This window comes from Buteo buteo, chromosome 2 (genome assembly GCF_964188355.1).
Source record: "Buteo buteo chromosome 2, bButBut1.hap1.1, whole genome shotgun sequence".
Lineage (NCBI taxonomy): Eukaryota > Metazoa > Chordata > Aves > Accipitriformes > Accipitridae > Buteo > Buteo buteo.
This window is the reverse complement of record NC_134172.1, coordinates 54,031,150-54,048,222: the sequence shown is the minus strand read 5'-3', so window position 1 is coordinate 54,048,222 and position 17,073 is coordinate 54,031,150. Positions and strand designations below refer to the sequence as shown.

The 17,073-nt window shown below is 37.8% G+C and overlaps 1 protein-coding gene across 1 annotated transcript in view; it reads right to left on the bottom strand.

Annotated features, from left to right (window-relative positions):
- CNTNAP2 (contactin associated protein 2) overlaps positions 1 to 17,073 on the bottom strand; it is a 1,269,587-nt gene that overhangs the window by 229,975 nt on the left and 1,022,539 nt on the right. Inside the window, exon 14 of the mRNA XM_075054733.1 lies at positions 2,873 to 3,029. Coding sequence (XP_074910834.1) covers positions 2,873 to 3,029 — 157 coding nt within the window. The remainder of the gene's footprint in view (positions 1 to 2,872; positions 3,030 to 17,073) is intronic.

Genomic DNA, 17,073 nt, shown 5'->3' with positions numbered 1-17,073 from the left:
TAACTGTTTTTCATAAATTGTCCTGTAATATACTGTAGTTTTCCTGAAAAAAAACCCTGATACATATCCAAATAAATGTATAAACATCTTCTTGTTTGAAGTTCTGAGTAAACAGTTGTATATCTATTATAATAGTAATCTTATTTTAGATTATTAAAAAATCTAATAATTATATTAATCTATATATTAGTAGATTCCATATAATCTCAGTGTATATAGGGGGCGTAGAAGTTACAGAAAAAGATTGCTGAGTGAATGCTGCTTATTAAATTATCATCTGTGACTCTTAGAGAAGCCACAAGAAGAGATCAAAGTCAATGCTATTTCCCCCATGCATTTCCCTCAGTGTAAAAGAAAACAGTCTACATATGGTACAGAGACCATTCATGGATATTCATCCAGTGCTTCAAGCAATGAAAACTGTAAGTGCTCCTACTTCTGCCATTATTGTAATTATTATTACAATACCTTCCTTTATCTTTACCATTTTGTCACAGAACCAAACCTACTTCCCTCCTGCCATAGTGCTCTAGTGCCTATGTTTGAGTCAGAGTCTTCTGACTTTATATTCTTCACTCTCTATATAGTTCTAGCTCTGAAGTTTGGCACCATGTCTGATTCCTGTCTCTAATAGTGACTTCTCTATCTCTGTGGGGTTCTATAGTTGACCCCATATTATCGCTAACAGCATACTATCCTAACAATGTCAAAGCATTGTGGCAATGTCTGTGGCAATGTTTGATTTCCCGTATCCTAATCTATCATTTTTGCAGGGCCTGGAAAATTTCCTTTATTGCTCTAATTTTTCTATTTTTCATATTTGCAGATGACACCAAACCGGGAGAAGTGGCTGATATGCCACAAGATCATGCTGCCATCCAGAGGGACCTTGACAAGCTGGAGAAATGGGCTCACAGAAATATCATGAAGTTCAACAGGGAAAAGTGTAAAGTCTTGCACCTTGGGAAAAACAATCCCATGCAACAGTATATGCTGGGAACCACCCAGCTGAGGAGCAACTTGTCAGAAAAGGCCCTGGGGGTCCTAGTGGATGCGAAGTTGAACCTAAGCAAGCAATGTGCCCTTGTGGCCAAGAAAGTTAATTGTATCCTGGGCTGCCTTAGGCAAAGTATCGCCAGCAGGTTGAGGGAGATGATCCTTGCCCTGTGCTCAGCACCGATGAGGCCACACCTGGAGTCCTGTGTCCAGTTCTGGGCTTCCCAGTACAAGAGTGATATGGAATTACTGGAAAGAGTCCAGCAAAGGGCCACTAAGATGATGAAGGGACTGGAGCATCTCTCCTGTGAAGAGAAGCTGAGAAAGCTGGGACTGTTCAGCCTGGAGAAGAGAAGGCTCAAGGGGGATCTCATCAATGTCTATAAAAACCTGAAGGGAGGGTGCAAAGGGGGACCCTTTTCAGTGGTGCCCAGTGACAGGACCAGAGGCAATGGGCACAAACTGAAACAGAGGAGGTTCCCTCTGAACATCAGGAAACAGTTCTTTACTATGAGGGTGACCAAGCACTGGCACAGGTTGCCCAGGGAAGCTATAGAGTCTCCATCCTTGAAGATACTCAGAAGCTGTCTAGACATGGTCCTGGGCAACTGTCTCTAGGTGGCCCTGCTTTAGCAGGGGGTTTGGACTAGATAAACTCTGAGGTCCCTTCCAACCTCAACTATTCTGTGATTCTCCCTACTCTTTTTTTAAATCCCTGACATATCATTAGAGTTCTGTAGCTCTATATTCATTAATAGCTGTATGAATTTCTCAATTAACACAAAATGGTTTATGAGTCAGTATTGATTCAATTACCAACAGGTTGCTATTAATGGGAAAAGTGTTCATAAAAGTATGGTTGCAACTGGCCACTGAACATTGCATACCATGTAAAATACGCTGGTGCCTGTCATGCCAAAAGAGATACAAACAGTTAAAGCTTACAAATGAATCATTCTAAGAGCACAGAGAGGGTCTCACACAAAATGATGATGAGCTTTACGCAGTAGGTTCATCACTAGAGTGTTTATGGGGAATATCAGAGATGCAGGTTTAATTCTCTTTTCTGCCTGAAGGGATTTAAACCCACATCAATTACCTCACAGCAGACTGCCCCTGTTACCAGGCTGTAAAATACTCTGGGCTAGGACTTCCTCAGTCCCTCTGTTAAAATTGTTCCACCTGGGATGAATCAATAACTATTTATTAGAGAAGAAACTAGAACAAGTTCTCACTGCCTCATCCCAAACGGGCTATAGGTTTATATTCTGAACCAACAGGCCAATGAATATTTAATTATCTCATGCAAAGTGCAAGAGCCTCCTCTGAAATACAGAGCCTCATTCCATAATACACTTTAAGTCTAGTCCTTAACACATTTTTCTCATGAAAGATAGATAATGAGGGTTGGAGTCACTAGATGAGGGATTTCAACTCGTATCTCTCACATTTTATAGGCAAATGCAGCAATAGTATTCCAAAAAGGAGAAATTCATGGAAAAAAATAAAGTTCCAGAGAAAAATACTGTATCGTAATATAACTGAATATGATGGAGACAAAGTTGCATGGGCAGCCAAAATGCTGGCCTTTCCTATCAGGACCTGACCTTACAATTTTAGAATTCTTTTCTATAGCTCAGTTGACTTGAAAACATAAATATACTCCTTATATTTGGCAGTCACAAATACCATGAATAAAATGGAAGTGAAGAGATGGGTAGATAGTTTGCAGGAGGGATCACAAATACAGTATTTTTGCCTTTGTTCTTCGGTAAGAAAGGAAATACATAAACAGAAGACATTCAAAATAATGGCAGTGTTGTAAAAGTTAATAGATTCTGGTCATTCTCACTCTGCTTTCTTGTAAACCACTCACCATTGCTTATAATCAGCATCACAGTTGCAGTAGTACTTGGGATCAGTACAGTTGCGCTCAATGCCGCAGGCACATTTTTGAATGCCAGGTCCTGATCCACCCCAATAGTAGTGCTTCTCATTGGCTTTTCCAACCCACCAGGTATATGGATTCCCTTCTGCAAGGAATGAAAATGCAAGGTTATGATGCATCAAAGAGGTAGAGCTCCATAATGCATTAATTGGGCTCAGATGTTTAATATGCAGATGTTAACAACACATAACTGGACAGCCATCCCACATTTCTGGCAAACAAATGCATTCATTACTATTGAGCAATTCAAAGGACCTTGCCAGGTAAACAAAACACTTTTTTTTTTTCTTTCTGTATGCATGCAATTTGTAATGATTGAAATTAATTAAATATTTTTTATCTTGTATGCTCTTTGCTTAGCTTTTTAACTGTTCTCAGTTTATATAATGAAAATACGTGGACAGGTTCCGTAATTATTTCCAATTAATTTCAAATTCATATAGTAAGCTATCAGATGGATTATTCAATATTTGACCACAGATGCTGAACAGAAAGATGGATTCATTTTCTCCCCCCCCCCTTTTTTTCTTTTTTAAATAACAGCTTCTAATTGGAAATTAATCTGTCTTCACTGGAAAACAAACATGTTTGTCATGCTTTCTCCAGCTGGTACAAAGCAAAGCGTAAAGAGATATTATCAAACTCCAAAAGAATCTTAACCATTTTTTAAAAATGGTTTGGTGGGTGTTTTTTGTATTTAATACTTGTGCAAAGGTGATCTGAACCTTGATATAATCATATTTCTTGGCATTGGGTCTGTAACTTGATATTTTCATACACTGCTCTAAGTTTATTTCTAATGCTTTTAGACTAACTAAGCCTCGTATGTGTAAATAAATACATAAAGACCCTCTCTAATTTGAAAAAATGCCCTTACTGCAAAGTTTCTTTCTATTCTTCCAGTTCAGCAAGACACTTAAATATGAGCTTAACTTCAAGCCCATGTGAATAACTCAATCAGTCTCAATGTACTTTCTCAGTGATTTTTCACATTTAGAAAACATGATTGAACTCAGCCTATAAACATGTTTCTTTAAAATGTCTTTTTCCCCGCATCTAATCTGCCGCTGGTATTTTCTCATCAAATGAAATGAAGCTATTTGCATGGAATTCACTTATTACTAAATTTTACAAGTAAAATCCTACATAACAGATATTCTACTTTTCATAATTTTCTGGTTGTGCATCTCACTTATACATCTCAAAAAACTACATCCATAATCCCAAAAATAGTCATTTCACAATTAGATTTGATCATCTAGACCATAAATCTACTTATCCCAGACATATGTTGAAAGTAATTCACACAGAACTCTAAAGAAAATTAAATTCCAGAGATGGAGAGAATAACCAAATATCTGCACACATGTCAGAAAACCACCAAAACCCCAAAAGACACAGCTCTCTGACAACACTTGCTTTGTTCATTGCTTTTGAAATGTTAAACATCATATAAAATAACACTATTGAAAATTCATGGCAGCTGAAGTTTTTTATTAGATGTTACTATGCTGCACAGTATGACCATTCAGCTCTAGTGCTAATGCAATGGGTATGGTAATAGTGTGACCCAATTCTAGACTCTAAATTGGTCATTTTCGCTTCTGTGACTTGATTATCATGGAACTAAGTGCTGCGAGTTAAAAGAGTGTGCCATGTGAATGCTGCAGCAGCATTTCCAACCTGCAATACAATCTATCAGATATGAGAGTACATAGCCCTGGCTTCCAAAAGATTATTTAATAAGCATGTAAGGATAAATGTTATCTTTCCACAGTGAATGACAGAATCACTTTTATTGATACAGGATCCAACTACAGCATTAATGATATTTGAAGCTCCTATTTTATTTTTTTTTCTTTCGTCTTTGAAGTTATTTTTTATGCTGTAGTAGAAATGCTGTAGTTTTGACTGTTAGTCAAAATTCTCTTTGTTTTCATCCTTCCTGTCAAGCAAAGGATTGCACGATTCAGTCAGCAAGCACTTCATTGGGAAGCAAAACTGTTAATTAAGGCACCAGAAGAAAATTAATTACTTAGAATTGTCAAAAAGAGAATTAGAAATTCAGAAACAGGTAGAAATGATGAAGAATATGGAAGTGATAGCAGAATTACAGACTACAGCGATGGGTGTCACAGGCCACTATGACAGACACAAACAAGGCATGTTTTAACTCATTTAAATGACAAATGGCATACAGTTTTAAATCCAGAATGTATTCTAGTGTAAACATAGTTGTTTTTCACATCTGTTCTTTTCAGTGTGCACTAGCTAGAGATCTGGCCCTGTTTAGATGCATGCTGCTTCATTCTGAAGAAAAGACCTACCCACAGGCTTAGGAACACAAATGAATTTAGGAAGATACTAACATGCATGATTAAATTGCCAGAAAGGGCACGAAGGGAACATATGATTTTAGGGGGTTTGCATTCAGCACATATTCTGCTAGCCATCCCCACAACAAGTAATTCCAGCACTGCCCTCGTGGAGACTGCCGACAGCCTGGAATGGCCCAGCATATTGTGCTAGGGCTTGCAACAGAGGGGTTCTTAGTTCTGCAGTGGGGCAGACTTAGGACATAACCCCATGCACTGGAATAGGATGAGCCTCACACCAGATCATCCTGCATCACAGTGGCCATACAAGAGGTTCTGGAGCTCCTTGATAGTCTGTAGTTAATAAAACAAAAAGGTGGGGAGACACAGCTGTGTACCATTTGGTCTGCGCTAGCCAAATGAGAAGAGCCATTTGCGGCCTTCCTGCTTCATGTCAGCCAATAAAATGATGAGCAGCATTTTATCTAGAGTTCATAAGCTCCATAACAGCAATGCTATGCAGATAGACTGCAGACACCAATATGACTGGGCATAACAAATAGTAAAACCCTGCAGTGGAGAGACTAAAAGAACAATAGAAAAGAAAGGCTAGAAGGGAGAAGGATGTATCACGCAGGTAAAAAAATATTTAGAAATAGGATCACTTCCCCTCTCACACTTCACCCTCTTTTATACCTCTGTACTCTCCTTCTGAGGATGTGAATCCTCCTGCTTCAGACTCCTTTGCATTTTTTTTTTTTTTTCCCCTCCTGCTTTGGAAGCTGTTGGAAAGGGCTGATCCAAGTAGAAGTAGTGGTGCACTCTAACATGAAGACTGATCATTAATGGATGTAATTCTACTTTATCATACATAATTATTTTGCTAAAATATCAATACTATTGATCTTATGGCATTCGAAGTATATAAATTCAGTTTAAGGACAAAAAGCAGTGGAGGGAAGAAGTTATACATATAAGTTGCCAAGGGTATTGCGATGACAAGTAATACCAGAAGGTATTTCTTCTGTTTGTGAAGTTAACCTTACCATAGGAACAAATTTTGAGTCATGGGATAGCTTTTTTGTTGTTGTCATTTATTGACTGCTTTTTTCCCCCAGACTTTTGAGGACAAATAGCATCATGAGAAGGAGGAGAAGGAGAGATACTCTCTGCTTGCCTTAGGATTTTGATTAGAATCAAGTCTTGATGCAGAACTGCTCTTTGGGCACAAAACAGCTCTCCTTCGAGAGCTGCTGTAGGAAGTGTTTAAGTTTATGTGTACTGAGTTATGACCAGGATGCCTTTCCATTTCCCTTTTTTAAGAGAAGCCACTTGCAAGGTGTTGTGTGCTTAATACTCAGTCACTTAGCAGAAAAGTAATGATGGTATCAGAGTAAGATGTGGATCCCAAGAAAATAGACAAAGATATCCAGTTTTTAGGATGTCCATTAAACTTACTGACAAAGTTAATAGCTGTGGTGTGAGAGCAGCCTTCTAAGGGCAAAATGGCTGATCTTATTTTAATGGGTCATGTGGACATAGGAGTATGGCTGGAACATCAGTTTCAAACCGTATTCTTAGTGATTCAGATCTCTCTCTTTCTCACACACAAAAAACCCCTTTAACAGTTACATGCAATACAGTTAACAGTGGTTGCAATGGCTTTGCAGTGCTGGACTTTGGTTAAAATTAATGCAAAATATGAGTTCTTATTTAAATCCATGTGCAATGTTAGCCCAGGTTTGCAGTTATTATATCAAAGTATGTAAAGAATCTGATAATCAGTGTTTTCTATCAAGAAGTGCTCCCCCTCTACAGAATATTCAGAAAAAAATAAAGGACGACGGGAACTTTTTTGTATTCTCACAGATGTTTGAGTGTCATAAAAAAGTGATTCCTTTTTCATCTCATAAATGTATCTTTGTGTGAACCATTTCATTTAATATAAAAACATACCCAACCAAAGTTAATGTAGTATGAACTGAACTCTTAACAGTCAATAATATATTTATTTCTAACATAGCTGAACAGTCTCAAAATGTAGAAATTTAAAAGTACACTTTATATTCTACTGAACATTTAGTAAAACCAATTGGTTTTGTTATTTTTAAATGCAACTGATTAATTACAATGGCGTTACTTTCAACATTTTAGTGCTGTTATTTCAAAGTTGTTCAGTACCAGTAACTGAAGCCGCAATACCAAAAGAACTCAGAGTAGGGAACTGAATAAAGTGGACAGATGCTCCATGGCACTCTGCATTCAGTAGGCTCCATTCACAATACAGCCCTCAGAGGGCTGATGACTGTATTTCTTATTTGTAAACTACCCGGAGAAGCTAAATGCTTCTCTTTCATTTATCATCTCCTCCCTGTAGCAAATTTGCCTCCAGTCTCTTCATTGTTCCTTCATTAAAAGACAGCACTTCTTGCAACAAGGATCTGCAAAGCCTGGCTGGCTCCCATGGCTACTGAAGGAAGACTGGAAGTGTGTTGCTTCTGCTGAAAGGGACGAGGCTGTTGTCGACTCCAGCAATTACTCTTATGCACCTTTTCCAACTTCTGGAAACAAAGGATCAAATGTGGTGACTATCCAAGGCTCTTCCCTTGGTTCTCTGTCCCAGCTCTTTCTCATTCCTAGCACTTTATTTTGGGAAAAATAGCAAGAGAAATTAATATTGGCAGCACTGCTAAGAACATGGCCTGTCTCACCCAGAGTTCTGTGCCTGACAGGGGCAATGGCAGGCAATATTTAGAGAAAAGATCTGAGTTTGGCTATTACTTGTGGTTGATTACCTTTGCACTCCCTCAGCATCCATCACTGCGATAAGGATGCTAGAGAGTATATTTCTGCCTATCCCTGTTAGTGTATCTTTATAGATCCACTGCCCATGAATTTGCCTAATTCCTTTTTGAACTTGTATATTCTATCTGCATCTGCAGCCTCTTGTGGTGAATCAAAGCAAGCTACGAGTTGCTCTGGATAAGGATTATCCTGCTTCTGCCTGTCAGGAAATTCTCCTGACCTCTATCTGGTCCTTAAAATTAAAGGGAATGGTTTATACAGAAAGACTAGGAACACTTTCAAACTGAAACTCAGAACTTCTGAAAACCAAGACCAGTGAAAATTGCTCATTGGGGACCCTGCCTAACTTTAAGGGCTACATTTAGCTGTTCCCCTGCAAGAAATGAGGTGTTAATTTACTGGATTGGATAGCTTTAAATTGAACTTTTTTTTCTGTTCCAAATGGGACCGTTCCAGTTATCCATTAATATTGCAAAATCCCTAATGAATACTAAGGGATGTCAACAACAATCACACTATGTGTATAATTGTTATTATTTTCAGAAAAGATTCTTTTGTTCACTTCTCCAATTCTTTGTTAATGGAACAGATTAAACAGCACAGGTTGAATTAACTGCCCAGTTCTTGTTATCGGCAGGCCCAAAGATAGCTTTCAAAAATTTATTACAATTTTGGAAACCTAAATTAATCATAGGTAGAAATGAAAGCTATTTCCCAGGGATAATAGAAGATGATGAAATTAAAGACAAAACTTCAAAAAAAGTCAGTCTGCACATGTGGAAAGGCAGGTATAATTCTTCTGGTTTTGAATGAAGTATATTCTTTACACATGCATGTTGCATTAAGCTACACTATAACATACGGTACCTTTAGCCTCACACAAGGGTAGCATGATTTTAGGTCTTGGTTCATTAGAGCCTGTGCAGGAATTCTATCTGATATTGCATTGAAGAAACAGTCACTGAAAGAACAATTTTGTCACTGTTCGAGAAGTTCAGCATGCTAATATGTCTGCGTGCTTCATGGCTTTCACCTTGCTTCTTATTGCCATCTTTTTTCCTTACACCATCAGCAGTATCTATTCCACTCAGGTCAAATCATTTTTATGAACACTGTGAGCCATTTATCTCAGCTTTTGAAGACTTAGTATTTGGAAAAAATAAGCAAATGTGGTTTGATGTCACTCATGCAGTAAGTACATCCACATGTTCCAATTTAGGATTATTAAAGTCAAGGGTGTCAAAGCTGGGCAGACTTTGCTGACCTAGTTTATTTTGTGCTGATTCGATTTTTCTCATCTTTATTATTATGTATATACCTAGGACGAATATGAAGCTGATTCACAGATTTGCTGCCCCAGCCTCATGTCTTGGAAGTGCACGCCTAGATTGAACGTGCAGCTGCTGAGGAGTTTCATGGCAACAGCAGAAACTCCTAACTGAAGATGCTCAGGGCAGATTCTGCTCCTGCTTGCATGCCAGGCAGACTGTGAGCAAGCTGTGTCAGTTTAAGTGATCACCCAGAAGTCCGAATTATTTGAAACTGAGAGAACAGAGCTGAGAGAAGAGACTGGCTGGCAGGTCACATTTCCAGATTTCAATGAAAATACCTGTGCAGAAAGTGACTCAAGTGAACCTTCTAAGATAAAATGACAATTCATATATATCTATATGTGATAGTATTGAGATTGTTTTTCTTTTAGTTAGTATTTTCTCAATTTTCCATTTTTTCAGTAATACTTCTTGCCCTCTATTGCATTGTACAATATATACACATGAATTTAATATGACATTTTTAATTGAAGTAAATTCTTATGTTGTTATTATCATTTTGTTAACTGATAAATCATTTTTCTTTGCAACCAACTAGGAAAGGTATAAGGAGTGCTTAGTATGTACAAAAAGAGGTTGCATCAGTGGTCATCATTCTACTAATGACTAGGAGTTAGATTAGTGAAACACTCACAGCAACACAGATCAGGCATTTGAGCACATTGGAAACTTGGGGCAGAAAACAGAGATTCAAAACCAAACCAACAAAAGGAAAACAACAGAAAAGAACCCTTGGTCACTTCAGAAAACTAGGACTACCTAATTTATAGCTGCTTGTGCGTTTAATGGAAGTATGACCTGAAACTTTTAGTTTTTTATTTATGATAACTTTCATTCTGTAGGTACTTGTGTCTGTTTTAGTTCTTTTTTCATGGTGCTAGTATCCAATAAATTCTTTTTTTTTTTCCTTTTACTTTTACTATGACTAGCCTAGAACATTCGTTTTCTTTATAAGCTCACTGAGGCGGTTGGTCTGTTTGACAGTACTATTTATTTGCAAAAGCTGTGTAAACTGTGTGAAAATTTAAGATTTAAAGTCTGCTCAGAAACAGAAATATGTGATTTCTCAGCCTGCTTGTTAATATAAGAATTGGTATGATTTGGTGTCTAAATTCATGGCCAAGGCATTTTAATGCAACAACATTTAGAAGGAGGTGGTTTTTTTTTCCTTTTTAAGATATCCAGAATTATGTCTTACTTCAAAAATAATCTATAAATGAAAAATATTGTTAAGATTTTAATAGAAAATGAAGATAAATATTGGAAAATACTTGTGAAAAGCATACAAAATATTGCTGATGATTTTACCTTGAAATATTCAAAAGAATATTTTCAATTAAGTAGGGGGTTTTTGAGAACTATTGACCAGCTGTATTTGCAACATACAGTGGGGCCTATGTTTTTTTGTCCCAAATGTCAATAAAGTCTCAATCTCAATAAAAAATAATAATAATACTAAAATAAATATAGCAAAATCTCAATATCACACCCTATTCACTGTTTTCTTAAGAGCACATAGGAATTAATTGCTGTCCTTTTCCGCCACAGCCCTAAAGCAGTGCATTTTGCAATGGAGGCAAGGCATCTCCATAACCCAAACTAGAAGAACTGCCATGGTATCAGGAACTAGAATCAGACATTTAGATGCCCAGCCAGGAGCCCTGGCTCTCCCACGTATCACGGAAGAGAAGACTCCTGCCATCAGTCCTCACCATACTTCTTAGGCTTCAGTTTTGATACATAGACAGGCCTAATTGAAAAGAGCCTAAATTTTCTCATCTATGTCCAGTAAAGACAGAGAAGAAGGGAATCTATTCAAGTGCTTGAGAAATAAAATTACTGTCTGCTTACTGGCACTCATGCCTCATGCTAATGGCCACTGCCATGTTCTTCTGTGCATGAAAGCATTCTCATGTGCCTGTATATTTGCCTACTAATTTTTCAGAGAACAGATTTCATATATGTATATATCAATTTCAAAATATAAAGCAGCAAATACAGAATCTTATCCTAGATACTAGACATTTGTTTAAAGCATCTTTTCAGTAAGGCAACAGGGGTACTCCTTGTTATTGAGTAACAGTCTGTATTTTTGTTCTAGTATCACAACTGCTTCTTAAAATTTCATTGCCTTGATCCACAAAAATGTAGGCAAAGATGACTTTTCTTTCAGAATTAGCAATCTATAAAAAAGATCAGGAGGGAGAACTGTCATATTGGTGTCCAATGGCAACTTAGGAAAAGCTGTCTGACAGCTTTATTTTGCCATTGGAGAGATAAACTCTTTGCCCCAGCTTATGAAAACCTAGTCCAGTAAAAATGATTTTTTCCCTTGTCAAGACTCGTATTCCAAGCTGCAGCACTGCTAACCAAGCCTGACTTGTTATTTTTCTTGGAATCAGGTCTCAGCGGTGAGATTTAGCTGGGGAAAGCAGCTGTCAAATGTCCTTGTATGCTACTATTTGCTGGGTTTTAAAGTGAAGTGATTATAAAATCACCACAGTCCCTACTACTCTTAACAACATAGGGTGCCAGACTTGCCAGTGTTGCAATTAATTGTGTACTGCAAATTCACTGGGTCATTTAAGGCCAAAGAACAGTGTCTTTGCTTAAGGTAATGCTACGGGGAAAAGGAAAAGTAAGTACTTTTAAACAATAAAATGTCACTCAAGGGATAAAAAGAACATTTACATACATAAGTATTTTACAAAAAGAGTTCACTACAATTTTTACTACGTGTGCTGAAACAATGGGCTTATGGTATTTGTTCTGGGAGGAGGACATACAGGATGTCTAAATCACAGTTAGAAAGTGTAATTGCAGTATGAATAGGCTTTTCACAGCTAGCAATACCCCAGAAAGCTCAGGGGCCAGCAACAGCAAAGCTGGGAAAGTCTTGATACGAGCTTACAACTCACTTGAAGTTTGCCCAGCCAGGTCATGATAAAATGCACATTTCCATGTCATGGTCTTGGAAAGAACATACTAACAATAAATCAAAGGATTCCATGATTTTGATAAAGGGGGGAACGTCTTCTTGTGAACAGTTGATAAACTTTTCTCTACCCAACCTTGATGGACAGGTAAACAGCATACACACATACATGTACCCATTACCACTGACACTTTGCAGGTAAATGCAGCTAAAGTCCGTCACTTATTTAACTTCTTAAAAAGGACATAAAAAATATATTTCAACAGTAAGAGAATACCTTTTGAAGTTTTCTGTAGCCACAGCCTCATTTTACAGCAGAGATCCATTGAGAAGATTTCAGAAATTGTGGTTATTAGCACTGCAGTGACTACTCTTATAAGTAGTATGATTTATAGGGGACTGTAAAATCAAACTCAAATTATTATATCAGACTGTAAAACAAGGGTCATTTAAGCTGGCATGCAATACATTATGTGACAACATGGCAAATGCAAAAATAAGCTTTGTAAAAAGTTCAGTCAATGATACTGGTATCACAGAATCGCATGCTGTGATCACATTTTTAATGAATTCCCTTGCTGTTAATATATAATGAAGATAATCAAAACATTCCTTAAATAAATTTAAAATACCAAATAATTCTTGGGATCTTGTTTCGCACACTCACATAGGAGTGCCTTTAACCTATACAGAGAAGAAAATAGATAACATTCTTGTGTGTATCTACATTATTCAGCAGAGGGTGTCTTTCTGATCCATTTGATCTGATTTGCAGTAGTAATAGCCTACATAGAACTAAATATGACAGGTCCTTAAGAGTTGATGCCATTATTTTGCTAACAAATGAACTAAAACTAACAAGATCCCAAGGTAAATTAAGCTACATTCTAGTGAGCAGAACTGATGAAAGCTTTTTCTGCAAGCAGTCTTTCCTCAGAGGTCCCATACTTCTCTCAAGCATTTCTCCTTTCCAACTGTTGCTCCCTGCCCCCAAGCACAACCAGCAGTAGTTTAAGTTGAAAGAAAAAAACTATTATAAGAGCCAGAAGGACTTCAGGCTTCTCTCCACCCATGAGAAATTAATATCTGGCACTTCATATGGAAGATGGACCGTGGCACAATTGGAAATTGGTTTTGAGGAGCACAAGGGTTTTCTTTTGTTGATGAGACTGCTGCAGTAGCTGCTGCTGCTGTTGATTTTCTTTCCCCACAAACCCTTGAGGAACCTCAAAACATTCAGCTTTACTTTTTCCCTTCCATTGTGCCTCCACTGCTGTATTGAGAGCCATGAATTCGTGATAACAACACTGATATTCCTATGTCAGATCATGCTGTCTAAGAAAATTTGTCTCTTTTTTTTTTTTTCAGTTACACAGTGTGCATGCACAATTTTGAAGCCACAACTAGCGCTAATATATGAGTACGGACATTAGCCTGTTTGCATGGTAGTCACACTGCTCCCAAACCGCTCACCATTCCAAATCTGGAAGGTATCTGATCCTTTGGAAATAAAAATGATACAAAACGTGTATTACCATGACTTGTAATGTGCTGTGTTCCATACAATAGCAATGGATTTCAAATGAGGAAAAAATGACTCGATGAGCCTCAGCACTGAGGCTTACAGCAGGCTATCGAGTATATTCAAATTGAAATAAAGGAAGCTACACTACACAAAAACCATCACTCTGGGACCAATAAAGATTAAAGCCGGAGGTCCAAAACCAAGCCATCTGTTAAGCAAGGGTGATTTGAAACAGAAATGGAATGTGTAAAAGAATAACACTCCCAAATAAGCCCTCCCATCAGAATGCATTTTCATTCTTTTCACGTTTCTACAGTCCAAACCCTTTCATTTCGCAAGGCTTTTGCTGTATGAGATTAACCTGTAAATTATTACAGACTATTAAATCCTCTTATTAAAAATCAGAGAAATATACGAATAGCCTTTTAAAGGGTATACTTACTACACACAGATTTTAGAATTTGTATGAGGCACCAGTAATGATGATGTTGCTACAACAAAGTCTAAACAGATACAAATTTCATTGTGAAAAGGGACAAGCAGGAAAGTGGGGTAATTGACTTCAGATGTGTGATGTGTTGTCTTCAGCTTAATCTGGAGAAAACCGTCTTTGCGTCCAATGTTGGGATACGAAACAAAAATAATCAGAGCCCCTTTTTAGCTGATCATTTGTCAGACTTGATGTTGGGCTTGTGTTTTGCTATTTAGATGATTTTTCTTCTCGGTCAGTTTGGGTCTCATGGCTACTGTGAGAACCATGTCTCTATTGATTTCTGGGAAACACACATATTGATCAGGACTGACAACTGGAAAGGTTAGGTGATGTGGTTTACATTGTCAAGCTACCACCTCCTACAGTGTGAGCTCAGGGCACTCTTTTTCCTCACTGAAGCTTGTTTCATCAGTCCATTCAAGTGCATTAATTCTCACACATGGGTTTCAGATTTCTCTATGGGAAAATAGAAATTGGCTAATGATGCACTTTATTGAATACCTAATAAGATATTACGATAATCTCTTATTCTATGAGTTGAAATGTCATTTCTTAACTATCATTACATACTCACAGGGCAGAGGAATTACACTGATGAAGTGTGTGGAGTACTAGTTGCAGTATTAACAGTAAAAACAGACCTCCAATTTCACTGGCTGCTGCAAAACTCGATTTCAAAATCCTACATTACTGCGCTGACACAAAGAATGATTTCCACTGCTTTGTGTGGTAGAGTTTAAGTCCCACACTCTAGAGACATAATGACATATTGGGGAAGGTAAATCAACAGTTTTTCACTTGGTCAATTCTTTGGATGCCTTTTGCTCTGGCATGCAGTTTTCTTTTGTCAGGACCAGGAGTTTACCTCCCTGCCTGCAGGGCCAGCTTGCTAATACAGATCTTTGAGAAGCCTCAGATGACTGAAGCTTCTCAAGAAAAAGCTGCAGGTATCTTCAGCAGAGACTCCCTCCCAAACACCTCTGCCAGGAAGTGTCACTGGGGGGCACCCCCCTTTCCTTGGGAGCTCCTTTGAGGATGATGCTCTCTAGCGTGTTCCCACCTGAGCAGCACTGCAGCTGCATTGCAGCCATGGACCTCTCTGATTCGGACCCAGGCCCAATGGACTGCCTTCCCGGCCTGACCTTGGACCTGCCTTGTCACTATGGACTTGCCTAGTGATTGCTGGTCTTTGTCTGAACCTGGCAGTTATCTCTGGACCTGATCCTGACTATGACTTGATACAGAAATGCCTTCTTCAAGTACTGATATTAATGAGAACGAATTTGATAACCCTTGACTCACACAATATAGAAGTAATTTACACTGGGAGAAGTGTTTTGAATGTTTTGAACTAGGTGCAGCAAATACTTTTTCTCCAATTAATGAATATCTCTTATGGACAAAGCCCATAATCTGGGCATACTCCTGTACTTATTATTTTTACATTGTTGTCTACATCAAATATATCTTTTCTTAATCTACCTTCCAAGATAACTGTGGTCAGTTCTCTTTAGAGCTACTGTTATCTTCCGAACAATGAGTACACATGTGTTTACAGAAACCAGATATCAACAAACACAGCATTTTAACGCATTTTCTAATTTAGCTTGGAGAAAAGAAGAATAAAAGATTAAGTGAAGTTTTAATTAAGAGATTCATACCATGCAAAACTGATATGGGCACTCACTAAATGAATATAAAATCAATAGATGAATCTCAAAATAGAATTGTAAAGAGAAAACCATCATTGATCAAGCTGTAAACAACACGAAGTAAGAAAAAATGTCAAATATCACAGAGGAGAAATTACTAATACAGACAGACCAAGCTGGATCACTTCATAAGCTCAGCATTAAGCAAACTATGTGGACAAAGGAAAGGTCAAATACTTGGAAACAAAGATTCAAACCATACTCTTAAGGTGAGGACAGCAGGCCTGTCCATGAAAGCAACAATTCTGAACAGTTTTTTAACACAAACTTCTCTGTGGGACTGAGAGAGTCTAAACACCCCACAGATTATTCACAGATAATCCATTCATTGGTAACACAAACACATGAACCAATCCACTCCACCCAAAACAGACAGCAACACACCTGAAACAGGTATTGTGTAATGTATTTTTAAATGTATTTGGCCTGTTATGTGACTGTCAGTGAAACAGCATGCCCATCACTTCTTGCCACAATGAAAGCTGAAACATGGAGGGAGATTCAAAATACTGGACCAAAAAAGCTGTTTTAGAATAAGCATTTTGAAGGGCCTGAATCTTTAGTTTATCATACAAAGCCCTTCTCAACTTGTGAGTCAAAAGCATTTCGCAAGTGGGCTGTCCTGCCGAATCCTAGGTATCACAAGGGCTCTCCCACAGTGACCAGATGTCACAAGGCCCAGAGCGCTGCCAGCTCTAGAAGTGATGTTTGGTATAAGAGTTTGAAAATCCTGGAGTAAAATGGTAAAAAGCAAACTTGGTTACACTCTCTACATGCCTAGAGGGAAAGCAGAAATTTCAGCAGGCAAAGCATAAAATCAACCCACCAGAAGAAGATTAAGCCAGGCATTTTTAAGCTAGAAATAATGTTCAGTGAAGTTCATTAACTATTGGCACAATTTGATGACAGTAATGTTAGATTCTTTACCACTAAAAATTAGTGAAAAATGAGATATTTTCTAAAACATATGCTCTATATAAACAGAAAATGCTATGCATGTTTTAAATACGAGG